The sequence below is a fragment of the Saccharomyces paradoxus genome, chromosome XV (genome assembly GCF_002079055.1).
Source record: "Saccharomyces paradoxus chromosome XV, complete sequence".
NCBI lineage: Eukaryota > Fungi > Ascomycota > Saccharomycetes > Saccharomycetales > Saccharomycetaceae > Saccharomyces > Saccharomyces paradoxus.
Window position 1 is genome coordinate 16,324 of NC_047501.1, and position 19,746 is coordinate 36,069.

The 19,746-nt window shown below is 39.5% G+C and overlaps 6 protein-coding genes across 6 annotated transcripts; 4 read left to right on the forward strand and 2 right to left on the reverse strand.

Moving 5' to 3' along the window:
• Nucleotides 1-2,441: 2,441 nt before the first annotated feature.
• HPF1 (mannoprotein) lies at nt 2,442-5,564 on the reverse strand (the record flags this gene model as incomplete). Its single annotated transcript, XM_033913117.1, has 1 exon — nt 2,442-5,564. The coding sequence occupies one exon, from the start codon at nt 5,562-5,564 to the stop codon at nt 2,442-2,444; it is 3,123 nt and encodes a 1,040-aa protein (XP_033769008.1).
• A 3,021-nt stretch (nt 5,565-8,585) lies between these two features.
• ZPS1 (Zps1p) lies at nt 8,586-9,335 on the forward strand (the record flags this gene model as incomplete). The annotated part of the gene is made up of 1 exon (XM_033913118.1): nt 8,586-9,335. One exon carries the CDS (start codon nt 8,586-8,588, stop codon nt 9,333-9,335), a length of 750 nt encoding a protein of 249 aa, XP_033769009.1.
• Nucleotides 9,336-10,716: 1,381 nt separating this feature from the next.
• SPAR_O00060 (M20 family metallopeptidase) lies at nt 10,717-12,462 on the reverse strand (the record flags this gene model as incomplete). The annotated part of the gene is made up of 1 exon (XM_033913119.1): nt 10,717-12,462. The coding sequence occupies one exon, from the start codon at nt 12,460-12,462 to the stop codon at nt 10,717-10,719; it is 1,746 nt and encodes a 581-aa protein (XP_033769010.1).
• A 2,285-nt stretch (nt 12,463-14,747) lies between these two features.
• On the forward strand, nt 14,748-16,610 carry FRE7 (putative ferric-chelate reductase; the record flags this gene model as incomplete). The annotated part of the gene is made up of 1 exon (XM_033913120.1): nt 14,748-16,610. One exon carries the CDS (start codon nt 14,748-14,750, stop codon nt 16,608-16,610), a length of 1,863 nt encoding a protein of 620 aa, XP_033769011.1.
• Nucleotides 16,611-17,754: 1,144 nt separating this feature from the next.
• GRE2 (methylglyoxal reductase (NADPH-dependent) GRE2) lies at nt 17,755-18,783 on the forward strand (the record flags this gene model as incomplete). The annotated part of the gene is made up of 1 exon (XM_033913121.1): nt 17,755-18,783. The coding sequence occupies one exon, from the start codon at nt 17,755-17,757 to the stop codon at nt 18,781-18,783; it is 1,029 nt and encodes a 342-aa protein (XP_033769012.1).
• A 226-nt stretch (nt 18,784-19,009) lies between these two features.
• On the forward strand, nt 19,010-19,705 carry DCP1 (Dcp1p; the record flags this gene model as incomplete). The annotated part of the gene is made up of 1 exon (XM_033913122.1): nt 19,010-19,705. One exon carries the CDS (start codon nt 19,010-19,012, stop codon nt 19,703-19,705), a length of 696 nt encoding a protein of 231 aa, XP_033769013.1.
• Nucleotides 19,706-19,746: the final 41 nt, after the last annotated feature.

The window sequence follows — 19,746 nt, forward strand, 5'->3', positions numbered from 1 at the left end:
ATGATTCAATCGCTGCAGCAATTGACGGGTGACAACTACTTCTTTTATTACGGTACGACCATTTTCAAGTCCGTCGGCTTAAAGGACTCCTTTCAGACATCGATCATTATCGGTGTGGTCAATTTTTTCTCTTCATTTATAGCAGTATACACCATTGAGAGGTTTGGACGCCGTACGTGCCTGTTGTGGGGTGCCGCTTCTATGTTATGCTGCTTTACTGTGTTTGCCTCCGTTGGTGTAACGAAGCTGTGGCCTCAAGGAAGCAGCCACCAGGATATTACTTCTCAAGGCGCCGGTAACTGTATGATTGTATTCACCATGTTCTTCATTTTTTCGTTCGCCACCACCTGGGCAGGCGGCTGTTATGTTATAGTGTCAGAAACGTTCCCTCTTAGAGTCAAATCAAGAGGAATGGCAATTGCAACAGCTGCAAACTGGATGTGGGGATTTTTGATTAGTTTTTTCACCCCCTTTATTACCGGTGCAATCAACTTTTATTACGGTTATGTCTTCTTAGGCTGTCTAGTCTTTTCCTACTTTTACGTCTTTTTCTTTGTCCCAGAAACAAAAGGCCTGACGCTGGAGGAGGTGAATACTATGTGGCTGGAGGGTGTCCCAGCATGGAAGTCCGCTTCATGGGTGCCACCGGAGAGAAGAACAGCAGATTATGATGCCGACGCAATAGACCACGACGATAGGCCAATCTACAAGAGGTTCTTCTAAAGCTGATCCTCCGAGTCCTTAATAACTCGGAAAAAGAAAATATGACGATCTTAATTCTTTATTATATACAATGTTTACTTTTGTACGCCTTAATTTCTAATGAACATTTCTCTTATGCCTTATGGAAACTTTCGGTATATCCATGGTCGGTTATAATAGTCGGGCGATAATCCATCATTACGCATATCATATTATCAAGCAGAAAACGACTGCGCTTAAGTGTAAATCCCACACTCTGAACCTCGGCCTGCAATACATGTTTATTTTTCCATAGATTGCACGCTGATATTACCGTGATATTCTGTGAAGCTTCGGAAAATAGTTCGAGCAACTACGACATCATGATATAATATATTCATTGCAGCCTATGTAGTAGATACATGTTTCGGGTTGTCGCGTGTTTCTAATACTTTCGATGGGGATTACACTGACTTTTTCCATTATGGCAACTGCGTTGCCACAAATTTCGATATATTTATCTTGCCTACATATAATGACACGCTGTTAATTCAGTTGAAGCCACTGTTCGATTAAGGTGAATACCTCGTGTTAACGAGCGTAGTTTTGGATGCGTTAAGTGATATTCGACTATTAGTGACTGCCAATGCGTTAGAAGGTAGAAAGCGGAAGGAAACAAACTAGTTCGTCAATCCTTACTGCGACTATAGCATATTACATATTTGGATCATACGTATCCAATTAAGGCTGCGTCATATCCATGTGCCTACGTTAGCTAGAAATCACATGCCGTGGAATCTCATGCCTACAGATTTTCTTCTTTTGCCTATGGCCCGGTCGAGGCATTAATTTATCTTACCGAAATTTAGAAATTTTAAAATTCAACCGTGCGTGCGATTTCTTATTTAGGTTACCAGCATTCAAATCAGCTGATGAAGTATGCCAAAAAAAAAACCCCCGGCTCATAAAAGCCAAAGAAGGGTGTGACTGTGTATTGTGGATTACCTGCTGTCAAATGGCATGAAAATCTCCCTGCACGATCCCTGTCAAAATTTGAAACTTGCGGTAAAAAAATTGTGCCTCAAAAAGATAGCTTTTCCTGCGCGTTCTCTTAGTAAATGAGGTCAGGTTGTTTTTGTCCTTACGAGATTTCCCTTGTTCTCGCCGTTCCTATCAGTTGTCGCTAAGATCTTCTCCTAGTAGCAGGCCAGCCAGGCAGAAGAAATGATCTGCAGTAAATTGATAAGAGAAAAGAGCTAAACCGAAAAGTTTCTTAATACACAAAAAACACTCCAAAAATTCTCCCAGAATCTAACCTGAAACTCTTACTGATTATAAAGTATAAAATAATAAAGTTTATTGCGAGACATATTTCGAGATAAGCACCCCTTGACTTTCTTGGAAGGGAGAAAAATGTAAAATATAAAAGCCAAGTGTTCGTAACTGTTCATAACTCGGTTTTTTATGAACAAAAGTGAAAGTGAAAGCTGCCCAATAAACCTTTGTAGTTCTCTTGGGCTCGCATGCAATTATGGCCTAAATCTTTTTAGCATGGACAATAGGTAGAATAAATTTTCATGTGTCTACATCACTCTAGTCTCCCATTTCATTGGCAGAAGAGGGAACCATTTCATTCAAAAAAAAATCCAAAATATTAAGCTAAAAAAATACTTAAATGTTTACATGAAGCGTATATAAAACGCGTATTAAGAACCTATCTCGTTTCAGAGGAATAACTTTTGATTCCTCAATTAAAAAAATCAGTTAAAGAAAGCAAGAACGAAAATACCGACCAAAGCATTCAAAGTATTGGTATTCAAACCTGCGGCAATACCTTCGGACTGGATGATGATACCAGTAGAGGACTTAGTTGGAGCGGCAGATTTGGAGTACGTGGAAATTGCGCTAGATGCCTCGGAAATGACAGTAGTCAACGAGGTTGCTTTGGTAGCCTTAGAAGTTATAGTGGTATCTGACTTTGGAGAAGCACTAGTTGCGGTGACGGTTGAAGTAGCTTCAGGTATTTGAGAAGTAATTATCTTGACATTACAACCATTGTCATCACATTGAGTGACAGTAGCAGTGGTGTATGTTTTAGGAGAAGCACTGGTTTCTGAAGTTTCTTTAGGAGCTTCAGAAGTGACAGTCTTGGTGTTACAACCATTGTCATCACATTGAGTAACAGTAGCGGTAGTGTATGTTTTTGGAGAAATAGTAGTTGCCGAAGTTTCTTCAGGACATTCAGAAGTGACAGTCTTAGTGTTACAGCCATTGTCATCACATTGAGTAACAGTAGCGGTAGTGTATGTTTTTGGAGAAACAGTGGTGGTGGTGGCTTCAGGGCATTCAGAGGTGACTGTCTTGGTGTTGCAACCATTGTCATCACAGTGAGTGACAGTGACAGTGGTGTATGATTTTGGAGAAGTGGTAGTTGCTGAAGTTTCTTCAGGACATTCAGAAGTGACAGTCTTAGTGTTACAGCCATTGTCGTCACAGTGGGTGACAGTGGCAGTTGTGTATGATTTGGAAGAAACGGTTTCAGTTACAACGGCTCCGGTTGATGTAGTTACATGGCAGCCAGTCTCATCGCAAGAAGTGATAGTGGCGGTAGTAGATGAACATGGAACGGTTGTGGTAATGGTGTAGACATTACCATTAGAGTCAGTTGTTTCTGAACAAGAAACCACTACTGTGCTTGTGGCGGTTGCATATGTTAATGTTGTGGTGTAAATAGATTGGGAACCTGAAGTCAAGGTGGAAGCTGTTGAACCTGTTACTGAAGCACCGAATGAAGTGGAAGCTGTTGAACCTGTCACGGAAGCACCGAATGAAGTGGAACCAGAAGTAGAATTGGCAACACCTGATGTGGTAGAAGTGGATGAAGGTGTAGCACTGGAAGCAACAACACCACCGTAATTTAGGTAATAAGCATAAGCACCGGCAAAAGTTCCTTCGGAGACGTTGAACCCAGAACTGGAGAATCCAGTACCGATAGAGAAGGAAAATTGTGAGTTGCCTTGGGTTGCAGTTAGAACACCGGTAGTACCGTCATAAGAAAGAGCGGTGACGTCTGCTGTAATGGCGATTTGGTTCTTACCAGTGTAACCAACCACAGGAATAGGAGTAGTGTTGCTTTCGGTTGGGTCAACGGCAAGAACACCTTCACCCTTGAATACAACAGTTTGGCCAGTAAAGGTGTCTGGATAGTGTAAGTAAAGGTTACCAGAGATGATGTTGATTGTACCACTTCCGGAAACTGGTTCGACAATAACATAGGTACTTCCATTGTCTAGATTAATTTCACCGTTGTTAACTGACCCTTCATCTTCAGCTCTACGTTGCAAACCGGAGACGGAACCACCGTTGAGGATAGCATTTGAGAAAGAGAAGGCACCAGAGTTGGAGTATGGAGAAAATGTAACTTCGCCCTTTGAGGACTCCGATAGACTCAAAGATATGTCACCACTGTTGTCAAAAGAGCCTGGAGTGAAAGAGTAGGCGGATGCAGAAGAGGCGGCAGGTTCTTCAGCGTTAAAGGTACCAGAGACATCGAAGTTTTCACCCGAGATATCGAATTCGGTACCTGGATAGGTTGGCTTAGACTTTTCAACAAAGACACCACCATGGACTATTAGATCAGCTGAGAAAACATATTTATCACCATCAAGAAGAGTCAATTTACCACCTGCAGCGATTTCAACGGCTTCAGTTGCGATGACTGAACCAGTCAGTGTGATGTCACCACTGATTGTTGTGGATGGCAAGTAAATGGTGCCATCGCTAGAAGAAAGTGAATTCGAAGCAGTTGCAGTTGCACTAGAAGCTGAAGAGGTAATGGAACTCAAGGTACCCGAAGTGACAGAGCCGGAGGCGGTAGAAGCGGATGAGGTTGACTGAGGAATTGAACTCGAGATACCTGGACCAGATGAAGCTGACGAACCTGGAACGGATGAAGGTGAACCTGATGAGCTAGAGGCTGATGAACCAGAAGCGGTGCCAGATTGTGTGATAGAAGAGGATTCGGAACCCGATGAGGAAGAACCTGATTGTGTGATGGAACCGGACGAGCTAGAAGCTGAAGAGCCGGAGGCTGATGAGGAAGAACCTGAGACGGATGAACCTGATTGTGTGGCAGAGGACGATCCGGAGACGGATGAACCTGATTGTGTGGCAGAGGAAGATCCGGAGACGGATGAACCTGATTGTGTGGCAGAGGATGAACCTGAGACTGAACCTGATTGTGTGGCAGAGGATGAACCTGAGACTGAACCTGATTGTGTGGCAGAGGACGATCCGGAGACGGATGAACCTGATTGTGTGGCAGAGGACGATCCGGAGACGGATGAACCTGATTGTGTGGCAGAGGATGAACCTGAGACTGAACCTGATTGTGTGGCAGAGGACGATCCGGAGACGGATGAACCTGATTGTGTGGCAGAGGATGAACCTGAGACTGAACCTGATTGTGTTGCAGAGGAAGAACCGGAGACGGATGAGCCTGATGAGCCTGATGAGGTAATAGAAGTGGATGATCCAGATATGGATGAGCCTGACGTAATAGAGCTCGAAACTCCGGAAGCAGACGAGGTAGAGGAAGCAACAGAGCTCGAGACTTCAGAAGAAGATGTCGATGGAGCAATGGAGCTCGAGACTTCAGATGAGGACGAAGTTAACTCAGTGAGAGAGCTCGACACATCGGAAGCAGATGAGGTCGACTCAACGATAGAACTACTGATGGAAACAGAACCTGATGTAGTCGACGAAACAGCGGTGGAGCTGTTACTTGCGATTGAGGAACTGTTGGTATAGTATTGGCCCAATGCACTTTGGGAGTAAAGGACCAAAGCCAAAGCGGCTTGAAGTTTATTAAAGCGATTGAACATCTCTTTGACACAGGCGAGATCTTACCAAAAAGAAGCAACGATGGGTATTTGTTGTTACTGAATTGTGAACAGAGAAGGTATTATCATAAAATAATAGAATGGCAGAACCGATAGTAGTGAATGAAATGAAGCTTTTTATATGCTTTTTGCGAGTGTGAGCGGACTCCGGATACACAACTGCAAAGATTAACCGTTGGGCTAGCTTAAATTTTGTACGGACGCTTCTCCGGAAGTATCCGCAAGTTCTGTGCGCGCGCGTTCCTGGCAACGAACGGGGGGGCATTTTAATGAGTAAACAAAGATATTCCGCTGCTAATAACAACAAGAGACCCCCTAAATAGCCTGCGAAACCGTGCAGGACGTGGTCTAGGCTACTTCGATAAGATAGTCATAGGAACCTTTTTGGGAAATTACTATTACCGAAAAAAGCTACAACACAGGGCCTAGCATCGAGCATTTTCACCCAATTCGTCATGAAAAGTCACCTATTTACCTTATTTCCAATTGGAGAATTAGCCAGGAACCTCCGCTCAGACTGAACTACCACTAAAGAAAAATTATACGACTTGGATAAAGAGGAATGTCTGGGTAGCTACACCTCACTTTTCGATGAAAAGGAGTTAGTGGTTGCCTTCCGTGAACGCGAGATATTTATTTTAATGTTCCTAAGGCGCGTGTCTGCCTCGTATTTCTGCAACGCGAGCACGGTTTTTCTGTTGAGAAGTGGCTGGTAAAGGCCCTTTAAAATACCACGCCATTTTACTAGGCCTTACTAACTAATTCATAACAAAATTCAGAACTTATCCACTAGAAATAGATTGCGGTGCCTACGAAACCTACGAAAAGAACGTTTGCTTGGCGTAATTAAAGAAAAATTAAACATGGTAGTCTATCTATCAAGTTATTGAAGCATATCCGCAAGCACGGTTTGAGGTGCTTAGAATTGTTCATTTATTGCAGTTCTTCAACACTGTTTCCCTAATAGTGCAAAGAAGGCACAGTCACATACTCTAATATCTTGCAGCGGTTGCAAGGCCTACTTGTTGAGTGGGTTAACTGAACGAAGCAGCAGTCAATTCCAACGTAGATCGGTATATACGTTCAACCCCCTGAAACTCACCGAAGCCAAATGGAGAAAATAGGTTGTTCCCCTCTTTTACCAAAAATTAGAGTGTTCAATTTTGGGTCTATTTTCTACCGTCCGGTCTTTACTTCTTTCTTTGTTTGATTCAGTTAAGTGACGGTGTATTTTATTCAAATTCCATAATTCGTCTCCATTTTTTGGTGAGGTGAGTGGGTAACTTTGAGGGGTTAACGCTGATTGACTCAGAAACCGTACTACTAGTGGTGCTTGCCTTCGTTCTCCTAGTGACCACCATTTCTACCTAGGAAACATTGAGATAGGATCTACCCCATTGGGAAGTGCCTTTTTCTTAGGTTACAGAGTACTCGAATGAAGATAATATGGCATTGCCAATGGCCTTCGAAGACTGTCTATCCGACATCGATAAACCATGAAAATATGGTCTAATATGTGTGGCTCTGTTAAATCTTTGGCATAGCAAGCATGTGTAAAGATGCGATATGTTCAATTATCTAGAAAGACAGTTTTCAGCCTAATCTCTTTTTGGGCTTTTCCTTGAAAGTAAGGCTATCACACGTGCATAACAGTAAATTTTTCTTGTAACCGCGCCCTTTTTTAGCCGCATTTCAAGCTGGCCTTAAATAGCGAACGTAAATGATTGTTCCATTTTAACGAACTTGTATAGCCTTCATTAGGCGTAGTCTTCACGATCCGATTGTTGATGGTATAAACCTTATCATAAAAAAATACGATACCGTATAGTTTTGTCTATACTGAAATCCGACAAACTGCAATAGCACCAAAGCAAGCTCTTGTTTATTATCGACAGCGCATCCTTTTAAATAGAGGTGCATAGTTCGAGTCCTATTCTAGAGTTACGGTTGTTGGAATAGGAATCAACTATTGTCAATCGACTAGTCGTCATGCTACCACTAGTATACTATCATATACGGTGAAGACGACATTGATGATGAGAATCAGTTATCGAGTTTAATGGAAGCTGAAAGGCAAAGGTTGATAATGTAACAGGATAATGAACGACAACAGATAAAATGAAAGGAGAAATAACAATAATACCAAATACCATTATGTAGAATCGATAATCCTACATAATTGATTCTTATACCCTTGATAAGATCTTCTAGTATGTTCTGTACACATAATGGCAAAGATTTTTCACCAACAATGGAATCTCAACGATTAACCCAATATTCACCTGTTTCATAATCATTTGAGGTAATACAATCTCCGAAAAAGGTAAAACTAAACAATTTTCAGAATCTGGAAAATTAAATAAAAAAATATTAAGAATATTGCCTGATAAGATTCGACTGTGTTTAGATGAACTGAAAAGGAAATACTGATCGTAAAATGCCAAATGAAGGTCTGCCACTGCCGTAATGTCAATGAAGCATTAAGCTGTGACGTTTTGCAATATTCATTTAGCACGCGTACGGCAGTGGTTGCTTTTGCCGTTTCTTTTTGGACAGCATACAACCAACTTTATCCCAGCCAAAGGTAAAAATCGTAATGCCCGTTGAATCAGCCGTAGCTGGCTGTCCACAATAGCATGGCGGAAGCGCTGTCCTTGAAGGTTTTCTGTATAATTGACCTTCAGGGTCCTAACCCTGAAGGTTCTTTTGACCGTATTGCTTACAAGAATGTAGCCTTTTTGGAAGAAAAAGAAATTATAGTTTCTTTTCCAGATCATTAATCTGTTGAAGTACTGTTCTTTTCCGTAGATTGAACCCTCTACAAGAGATCTGTGGACGCCGCACACGCTCTCGAATAAAGTGACATTCTGATCACTCAATATATCAACCAGAAACCTATAAAAACAAGAATAAAATACTCTTATTCGTGGAAATAACCTAGTTAGGAATTGAGATTAAGCAATTAAGACAGAAAACCAAAACCACACACAACCACTAAACATTATGAAGTTCTCTTCTGGTAAATCTATGATTTTTGCAACTATTGCTTCTCTGGCCTTAAGTGCTCCAGTTACTTATGATACCAACTCTACTGTTGAATTACAATCTTCCTTATCTCAGGAAGTTCTGGGTTGGAGTCATGCAACCTTTCCCACCATTTACCAAACTTGTAATGAGACTAATGCCAGAATGTTGAATGCAGCTTTTAAAGATACCGCTGAAGTCACCGCCTATGGTAAAGATAGACTTTTGAACTATGGTGTCGATGACGTTTACTATAAAAGATGGTTCGGTAATGGTAGCATTTTCACCGTCATGGGTGTCTTTGATCAATTGATGGAGGCTTCCAAGGGTGGTATGCTTATGAGATGTGATGATGTTGATGGTTTGTGCGCAGCTAATCCAAACTACTACGCTGGTCATCACCGTCAATCTGCCCCAGCTGAAACTGTTATTTGTGATTACTTCTACACTGCCAGAAAGCCACTATCATCAATTTGTTTCGAAGGTACTATTGTTGATGTCGGTCCAAAACACTACGCAGGTATTGATATGCTACATCGTTACTTGCACGTTCCTACCATGAGTATGGATGGATATGTTGGTGAGTATGCGGAAACCCTCGAAGAAGTTGTGGACTATGCTCAGAACAATGCAACTTTTGCTGTTAGAAACACCGACAATTACCTTTACTACCTCGCTGACGTTTACAGTGCTTCTGTTATACCTGGTGGCTGTCTCGGTAATTTGTAATAATCACATTACTTTCACAGAATTTCTTTTCTATACCGTAAATATTTGTTCGTATATGTTTTTAAAAGGAAACTGACATTTTTCTTTTTCATTGAATTAGATGATTTCAAGCTTTGATGACAATGTACTACTTCACTATTTTCGTAAACTGCAGAAAAATTGCACACGGGACCTGTAGTTCAGTGCATTTTATTCATATCGAGTAATGAATCGAACTATAGAATTTTTGTTTTATAATCTTACAACACTGCTGAAACAACTGGACGAAAAATTCACCATAACCGTGTTATTATATTTATATTTAGGGATATATGTTGCTTATCAGACTTTTCAGAATCACCCGTATCCTTATTGAACCGAGCACAAATAATGAAGAAACCATATTCCAGAAAAGAGCAAAAAAATAGGACTAACTCCAAAATTACACTTAAATACATACATATTTTGTCAATTGAATTAATGGTACTATTTATTTGTATATACACCGAACGTTTCCTCCCACCAAGTTTTTCGCCTAGACACTTACATTTATTTCTTTTGGTTTTTGATAGCAATAAATAGTAAAGAAGTCAATGGAGCTCTTAGTTTTATTAAATAAGTTGAAGACAACATAACCTTTGAAAGGTCAATGCTACTGATGGAATTTCAAGAATAGTTGTAACGCCAATGCGGCTGAGCGGAACGTGCGGCGATAGTTTTCGGTTACAATATGCATAACAGGAAAACTCAAATTCAGATAGATTAAAAAAGAAACCTTCAACATAAGACTAATAGCGCTTTAATGGGCGAAAAGAACGGACTAGGCCAAACCATACTTGAGTGATTTTCTGACAGTGTGCGAAAAAAAGACATATAAAATGTTGTAGCACAGGACAAAAATCTAGATTTTTCAATGGGCCACTAACAAAAAGATTATTACTGTGCGTGTCAGAGTCGCCAAACACTATTACAAAAGAAAGGTAGCATTTTGTTAACGATCATCACAAATTGTTACGAACGGGTATCATTGACACAGAGTAACCATTTTAAAGCAGAAAGATGGCAGGAAGCTCTCGCATCCCAGTACGAGTAGACTTATGAACTACATCTATTGGACCATAATCTCAGAGGCATAATATTACAGCCATAATCTTCAATACACGTATTGCAAGAAAAAAAAAAGGACAAATACACAGATAGTTGTATCCCATTTTAGTACCTTTCCCTCCCCTATATTAAAATATTCTAATTCTTTATAACTGCTGATTGTTGAATAAAGTTTCAACTTCAAAAGTGTTGCACTTAGACTGCAATGTCATAAGTTTTTTAATATCAATGAACTGATTTACTGAGACGTGTTCAACGTATACACTAGTTTACATTACATAAAAAGGTTCGCCCATTAATCATGGCCGTATTCATTGACGTTCACGATATATTCATAGACAAATGCGACTGCTGACACGTGTGAAGATGCTGAAATATGTTCATTAACAGAATGTATTGTCCTTAGTTGGTCAAATGGAAAGATACCTGCAACGAACCTATAAATGTTTCTGCTTAATCCCCAGTAATACTTGGTGTCGGTATTACCAGAAAACAAACCACCCGTAACGTAAACGTCAGCATCTTTCTGCTCAGCCAGAATTTCGTTTTGAAACAGGTTTTGAACAGTACCTGCAAAAATTTCCCAAACATGCCCTGCAGTTGGCGATACTGGGGCTGGTTCTAACATTTTTTCACTTGCTAAAGAAATGTGACCAAGTTTAGTTTCCGGGATGATAACTTCGTCATGGAAAGTCAAACCATAGCCATGCTTTTCAGCAATAACTCTGGCCCAGTACAAATCATTTTCTATAGTTTCGTTCACAGATGAATGGATATCCACTCTATGGTTAACAATAAAGCTGGTCAATCCTGGCAACGCATTAGCCTTGACACCGCCGTTGATGACGTCAATTGCTCTAGTTGTTCTTATTAGGTCACGAATGTCAGGGTGCGATGCAGCAAACTCCGTCAAAACCTTCCTTTTACTTTCATCCACAGGCGCTTTTAAGATTGCCTCTCTGACATGTGGTGGCAAAAAACTTGAGTGCTCAGCGGCACATTGTAATACATCATAGATAGGGTTATCAAGTGAGAAATCATACTCAAATGGGTGATTTTCCATCATAAATATCAACTCTGATGCGACACCAATCGTAGTATGGTCAGGTTGTACTGATGAATGACCACCATGGCCATGAACAGCAATCCTAACATCGACGTAGCCCTTCTCTGCATTTACAGCAGCTGCAATGTAGAGATTTTTATCCAGTCTTAAGAGCCCAGCACCTTCATCAATAATGGAAAACATGCTATCCGGACCGTACCTTTCCAATAGAAATGGCGCCAAGGCTTTAGCGCCCATAAAACCGCTCGATTCCTCATCAAAGCCCATAGATAATATAACAGTCCTTTTAGTCCGGTAACCATCGGTAAGTAGTTGTTCTATACCTTCTAATTCAGCGAGCATTAGATTCTTACAATCATTGGAGCCGCGACCCCAAACATAATCCGTTTCTTGTTCATAGTAACCCGAGAATGGTGGATACTGCCAAGAATCCCATATTTCCCTATTAACTGGCACCACATCTTGATGCGCCATAAATAATATTGGTTTCAAACTCGGATCTGTACCTTCCCATGTATATATCAGGCCCAATTGGTTGACTTTTTCTACCTTTAAATGAGAATGAACAAGAGGAAAAGTCTCTTCAAAATATTTGTGAAGTTTGAAAAACTCTGAATAGTACTCTAGGTCATCATCTGGAAGCGGGTTTGTGTCATTAATTTCTGTAGGAATTTGAATCGCGCCAGACAACTTTTTTATTGAGTCTATTTTAAATTGCTTATCGTTCAGAATCAAATTCACAGACTTGTTAAACGATGGACGATATGCTTGGGGTTTTTTACATTGTGGAGAGGCAGGAACGTGAAAAGTGGAATTTGAGACAGGTTTGGCAACGTTGGTGGTGTACGCAAGAACCAACGTAAATAAACCAATTAATGGCAGAACGAATTTTTTATACCTAGAATAGGTAGAGGAGGTTGGCTGCCTAGAAGAAGGATACTCATCTGGGAGTGGGGCATGATGAGTCTCTGTCATATTTATGCCTTAGTATATAAAGTACTGATAAAGAATAAACCGTTATGATATACTACTCTCAACTCATAACTACGAATAGAATTTTATTGTACTTGGCTTGTATATTATTTCATGTTCCCCTTTTTAAGTACCCCTTAGGAAATGTAGATTGTCGAGGATTTTTTTTCTCCAGAGACCCTGAAATGAAAAAAAAATCCGAAATATGCAGTCCTTCAACCAAGACTATGGCGCACCCCACATCTAAAGCCGGACTCGTGGTGCAGTAAAAGTTGCATATGCAAAGTTAAGAGGAAACAGAGAGAACATTCCGCTTCGCTATACTGTTGACCTGTTAAAAATGTCCTCGTCGAATTTATTGCACCGACCCTGAGTCAAATTTCCGACAAATCTTATACCTGCCATTCAACTATCCTGTGATTAATTTTACCAAACTCAAAGTCGGAACCCCAGAAAATGATCCTCAGAGAATCTCGTATATAGATTCATATTATTTAAGGACAGAGTTCTCAAAGAACCTGGCACGTACCACAAGAACGATATTTTACTCCCATGATATCGAACCTAATGCACTCATATTGTGTCGATCACCTTCCTCCATAATATGTTATCGTTTTACGCCACATTAGTAAGAACCAATAAATCTCTCAAAGGCAATCCCACCACTATTTGCAAATGGGCTGACAGCCACACACGTTCGCAGTCAACCTAGTCTTGCCGTACCATAACTTTAAGCATAATACTGATTCTGTGGTAAGCAATAACGATCAAATATGAACCTCTTGTCTATACCATCCTTAACAAGATAGTATATGCTACTTTACAGATGTTCGAGTTAATCTGCTGGATATACTACAGCTATTACAGTTCTTTTGAATTCATCTTTACAACTTCAGCGAAATTTTTCTGCATAACACGGACATATTTACACCCAAAATGCCATTGCAACCAACAACAACGTCATGTATTTGGAAAAATCGCGAACAATTAACCCTGCCCACTTAATTCTATGTAGGTTCAATATATATGTTTGATAAGTGCTTTCCACTATTACAGGATAGCAGAAGGGAGGCTCGTGAAATGTTCTCCCGTCAAAATGGTTGCAATTGTTTATACACTTCCCATGATAATCATCCACACAATAACGAAATTTAGTTTTCCGATAAGTAACATCGGCCCATCACCCATTTATTTTGCTTTATAGAATATTTCGCTCTTTTGCTCCAATATCTTAATTGGGCGTACTCCTAGTGCGACATACCAAGACAACAGGAACCTGAAAGAGCTGGTCATAACAATAGTTTCATCGTGCCTCTAGCGTAATAAAGATGATTTAAACATCGAAGCCATGTTTAACCAATTGAATTATAAAAAAAATAACTCATGGTTTTTGACTATGTCCGTCCATATATGCAACATCTTCTGAGGTTTTCATTTAGACAATATCCTGCCTTGTAGCTCTTCCTGACACACCTCCTGTGCGAGACTTTACACAGTAATAAACTAAAAATACCAATATCCCGGCATTAGATCATATTCTTCGAATTTATCTGGATACAACTGGTGACAATTTCACTAAAATCTCAGTCGCGGACGTTCCGAGATACCTATAGTCACGGTAGCGCACTTTCTTGTTATTCAATAATGCTTTTAAACACAAAACGAAGATAACGAGATGATGCGGAAGTTTTTCTAAACCGCAAAGGGGGATCTGTACCCCACGACGTACTAAACATCTCCGATCAATAAGACAACCTGACAATTTTACTAGCCAACTATAGTTTCATTATTACAAGAGCGTGTGTCTGTATCTGGGGTGTCCAATGAACACGGAGGGTATTTTCACATATGAGTAATGACCATGTACCAAGTCGTGTCTGACATAAACTACCTTATGTCATATTAAGCGCTCGCTAGTTGTAGAAAATGCGGTTGAAAAACCTCGATCTGCGCAAATTGAAAAACTCGATCTACGTTACGGTAAAAAGCAGCCGAAAAGCCCGTTTGCCAAGGTTATTATATTTGGAAAAGTGTCAAATATAGTGCTCGCATCTGGATATACCGCGCATATTTCTTACTTAAGCTGGATGTATATCTGCGCATTAATACGCGAGCATTTGCGCAAATACACTTCTTAGGATCTCTGAAAGAACTTCTTCATTATGCACTCGTTTGCTCTCAAGATCATATAAACCATACGTTTATTACCAATGCTAAAAGTTTTTTATTGAAGGAAAAGAAATGTTTCAAATTTATTCCAAAATATACTTAGATACATTAATAAGGCAATGGTTGAAGTAAAAGATTTGGTTTTAAACAATGGTGTCCGCTGTATTGCTGACATCCACTCCGAACTATACGCCAAGTTAAAAAAAGAATCGCAGGCAGCGACACCTTGGATATATCAAAAAGAATACGGAAAATTTGTCACTTACTTTATCGCTGTAATAATTTTTTTGTGTTTAATAAAGAAACTAGCATTTATGTATTATGATTCCAGTGAGGAATTTCTTCCAGAAAAGAAGGACTCACCGATTACCCCTCCTGAATTGCTTGCCCGAATAATGAAGAGACTTGTCGCATTCAACAGATACATTTGCTATAGGAAATTTCCTACGTTGATCTTTTCTTACTTAGGTATTCCGACATCCGTGGGTACATTTTTAGTAGTAATGGCTGCCACTTTATACACGCTTCTATACTGCTTTGTTCCTCATCCATTCTACAGACCCTGTGCAGGATTTGGTTCGCCGCCTTTGTCTGTTCGTGCAGGTATAATGGCAGTATCTTTGGTTCCGTTTGTATTTTCACTTTCCGGGAAGGTCAACGTCATAGGTTGGTTGGTTGGTCTTTCGTATGAAAAAATCAATATATACCATCAATGGGCATCCATTCTTTGTTTATTCTTTAGCTGGGTTCATGTAATTCCCTTCTTACGCCAAGCACGACATGAAGGAGGATATGAAAGAATGCACCAGCAATGGAAGGCATCCGACATGTGGAGGAGTGGTGTCCCACCCATCTTATTTCTGAACTTGCTATGGTTATTTTCGCTACCTGTTGCCAGGCGATATATCTATGAGATTTTCTTACAAGTCCACTGGATTTTAGCTGTTGGATTTTACATTAGCTTGTTCTATCACGTTTACCCCGAATTGAATTCTCATATGTATCTGGTTGCTACGATTGTGGTTTGGTTTGCGCAATTGTTTTACAGACTGGCCGCGAAGGGTTATTTAAGACCTGGTAGAAGCTTCATGGCTTCCACCATTGCAAATGTCAGTGTAGTCGGTGAAGGATGCGTGGAATTAATCGTCAAAGATGTGGAAATGGCCTACTCTCCAGGTCAACATATATTCGTGAGAACGATTGATAAAGACGTCATCTCTAGCCATCCATTTTCTATCTTCCCGAGTGCAAAGTATCCCGGCGGAGTAAAAATATTGATTAGAGCCCAGAAAGGGTTTACTAAAAGACTATACGAAAGCCGTGATGAGATGAAGAAAATTCTGATTGATGGGCCTTATGGTGGAATCGAGAGAAACGTTAGAAGTTTTACCAATGTTTACTTGATTTGCTCTGGTTCAGGAATATCTACATGCCTACCTTTCCTGCAAAAATACGGCCCCATATTCCATAAGACAAACTTGGAAAGTATTACATTGGACTGGTTGGTAAGACATAGGGAGGATATATCATGGATTGAAGACGAAATATACACACTCTCAAATGATTTACGCCAGTTATTCTTGGATGGAAGAATTGTGATTAGGATTTACGTCTGCTCCAGCAGTACTGTCCCTGATACTACTAAAACTCTTTCTCGAATAGCAGATACTACCAGTGACCAATCCGATTTAGCTAAAAAAGAAAAAGGTACCGAATTCGGTCAGGATAATACTGAGTCAAGTTCAACTTTGGACAAATCCAAAAACGAATATAAAAGTATCGTCACCATTATTTCTTCCAAACCTGATTTGAATCAAGTCATTAATGGTTACGAAATTGGGTTCAGGAACTGCTTCATTTGTTCAGGCTCTGATAGCCTCAGATATATCGTTGGAAATTCCGTGGCAAGTTTACAAGCCAAGGTTTTTTCCAGCAAAAATGTCGAAGAGTGTTATTTACACAGCGAGAGTTTTGGCTACTAATACGAAACTAGATTGTATTTACCATATGAAACATCACTCAAATACTTCGATAAACCTTGTAAATATTCCATTATTGTCAAGTAAATATGTAATTGTTCGGCACCTTAATTCTTCTGTTCACCTAGAAGGCGATATAGCGTTTTATTAGCTCCATAAATAAATATATAAAATTATTGAATAAGAATAATATATAACCATTTTAAAGCATTGAGGATAAAGGTTGGGGAAACGAACAAAAGCACAAAATTTCCATTCTTGGTTGGTAATCATTTCCTCTAACCAAATAAGAGGGTTGAACAGCTGAACAGCTGAAATTAGAGGAAACGTGATTAAAGCTGCTAAAGAAGCGTTATTGTGCAGACGAAAACCTCTGCGAGAAAGATGATAATACAAACATTATCATTTTTCTTGCTTACTTCCATCAAACATTACTTCCTCTGCAAGCCTGTTTCTTCCAAACATATTCGGGTTCTCGGTGCCGCTTGTGGTCATAATAACAGGCCACACGCTGTATAATGCATACACCATATACCCACCTACTGACACCATTGACGTTTCATGAAAAAAAACTTCCTCTCCCTTCATTTTTGCATTTCAGCAATTACTGTAGTTCATAATTAAAAAATACGAAACAAGATCACTGATTTAACTATTTCATATTTGCAGGTTTGAAGTACAATAAAATTACATCTTTATTATATTATGTTCGTATATATGTTCTGCGGCGTCAGTGTAAGCCATAACCTCATTTCATAAATAGTGAGCGTTCGTATAGAGGTAATCTCACATATTATATTGTTCCTTATTAATATCAATACTGCAACGCCTTCTCATTTAATAATTGACCCTCACTTCCATTGTGCAAAACTCGTTGTCACAGATGAAATATTCTAAAGAAGTATATCATTAGAATGTTCATTACGTAATTGAATAGAATTATATACACATTACTAATACACAGAATTTTCTCGCGGAAGTCGATCTTCCGTGGTAAAAAAGGAAAAATCCGATCAATATTGAAAAATGGAACCCCTAGTAAAGCAACTATATAAGGGAAGGAAAGTCGATCCTGTGCACCATCAATATGCTGTAAATGATATGCAAAAGCAGAAGCACAGTATCTTACGGCCGTAAATATTAAATTATGTCAGTTTTTGTTTCAGGTGCTAACGGGTTCATTGCCCAACACATTGTCGATCTCCTATTGAAAGATGACTATAAGGTCATCGGTTCTGCTAGAAGTCAAGAAAAGGCCGAGAACTTAATGAAAGCCTTTGGTAATAACCCAAACCTTTCCATGGAAATCGTTCCAGAAATATCTAAGCTGGATGCATTTGACCATGTTTTTCAAAAGCACGGCAAGGATATCAAGATAGTCCTACATACAGCCTCTCCATTTTGCTTTGATATCAGTGACAGCGAACGCGATTTATTAATTCCTGCTGTGAACGGTGTTAAGGGAATTCTGAACTCCATTAAGAAATATGCTGCTGACACTGTAGAACGTGTAGTTCTCACTTCTTCTTATGCAGCTGTTTTCGATATGGCAAAAGAAAACGATAAGTCTTTAACATTTAACGAAGAATCCTGGAATCCGGCAACCTGGGAGAGTTGCCAAAGTGACCCAATTAACGCCTACTGCGGTTCTAAGAAGTTTGCTGAAAAAGCAGGTTGGAAATTTTTAGAGGAGAATAAAGACGTTGTAAAATTCGAATTAACTGCCGTTAATCCAGTTTATGTTTTCGGTCCGCAAATGTTTGACAGAGATGTGAAGAAGCACTTGAACACATCTTGTGAACTTGTCAACAGCTTGATGCATTTATCACCTGAGGACAAGATACCCGAACTGTTTGGTGGATATATTGATGTTCGTGATGTTGCAAAGGCTCATTTAGTGGCCTTCCAAAAGAGTGAGACAATTGGTCAAAGATTAATTGTCTCAGAAGGTAGATTTACTATGCAGGATGTCTTGGATATCCTCAATGAAGATTTCCCTGTCTTAAAAGGTAAGATTCCGGTGGGTAAAGAAGGTTCCGGTGCTACTCATAATACTCTTGGTGCTACTCTTGACAATAAGAAGAGTAAGGAATTATTAGGTTTCAAATTCAGGAACTTGAAAGAGACCATTGACGACACTGCCTCCCAGATTTTAAAATTTGAGGGCAGAATATAAACTTTAGATGAAAATAAATAACTCTATGTAGGTTAATGTTATTACAATAAATTTATTACCTGCTACATCTATACTTGTTTTCCCTTATATATATATATGAATAATTTGGTATGTTGCGAAAACCGCGAAGCTAGAAAGAGAAGAAAAATTGAAGAGAAAACAATAGAGAAACATTCAGAGAAGTATCTATCTTTGGAGCACCACATCGGAAGAAAAGCTGTGTGCAATGACCGGAGCAGCAACAGCAGCAGAAAATTCTGCCACACAATTAGAATTTTACAGAAAAGCCTTAAATTTCAACGTTATTGGGAGGTACGATCCCAAAATAAAGCAACTACTTTTCCACACACCACATGCGTCACTGTATAAATGGGACTTCAAGAAGGACGAATGGAATAAACTAGAATACCAAGGTGTTTTAGCCATATATTTGAGAGACGTCTCGCAAAATACGAACCTTTTGCCCGTTTCTCCACAAGAAGTAGATATTTTTGATTCGCAAAATGGTAGTAATAACATTCAAACAAACAATGGCGCCGAAAATAACAACAGGAATAGCAATGGAAATGGGAACGGTTGTAAAAATAATGATTCGTTAACCTATAACTGTGGTAAAACCTTAAGCGGAAAGGACATATACAATTACGGATTGATCATATTAAACCGAATCAACCCTGACAATTTTTCCATGGGAATTGTTCCCAATAGTGTCGTAAATAAGAGGAAAGTATTCAATGCTGAAGAGGATGCACATAATCCACTAGAGTGCATGGGGGTGGAAGTGAAAGACGAATTGGTCATTATCAAGAACTTGAAACATGAGGTCTATGGTATATGGATTCATACAGTCAATGATAGACAAAATATCTACGAACTAATAAAATATCTTCTAGAAAATGAGCCAAAAGATTCTTTTGCTTGAGCACAGAAGTAACATCCACAAGTGAGAATTTTTTTTATAAT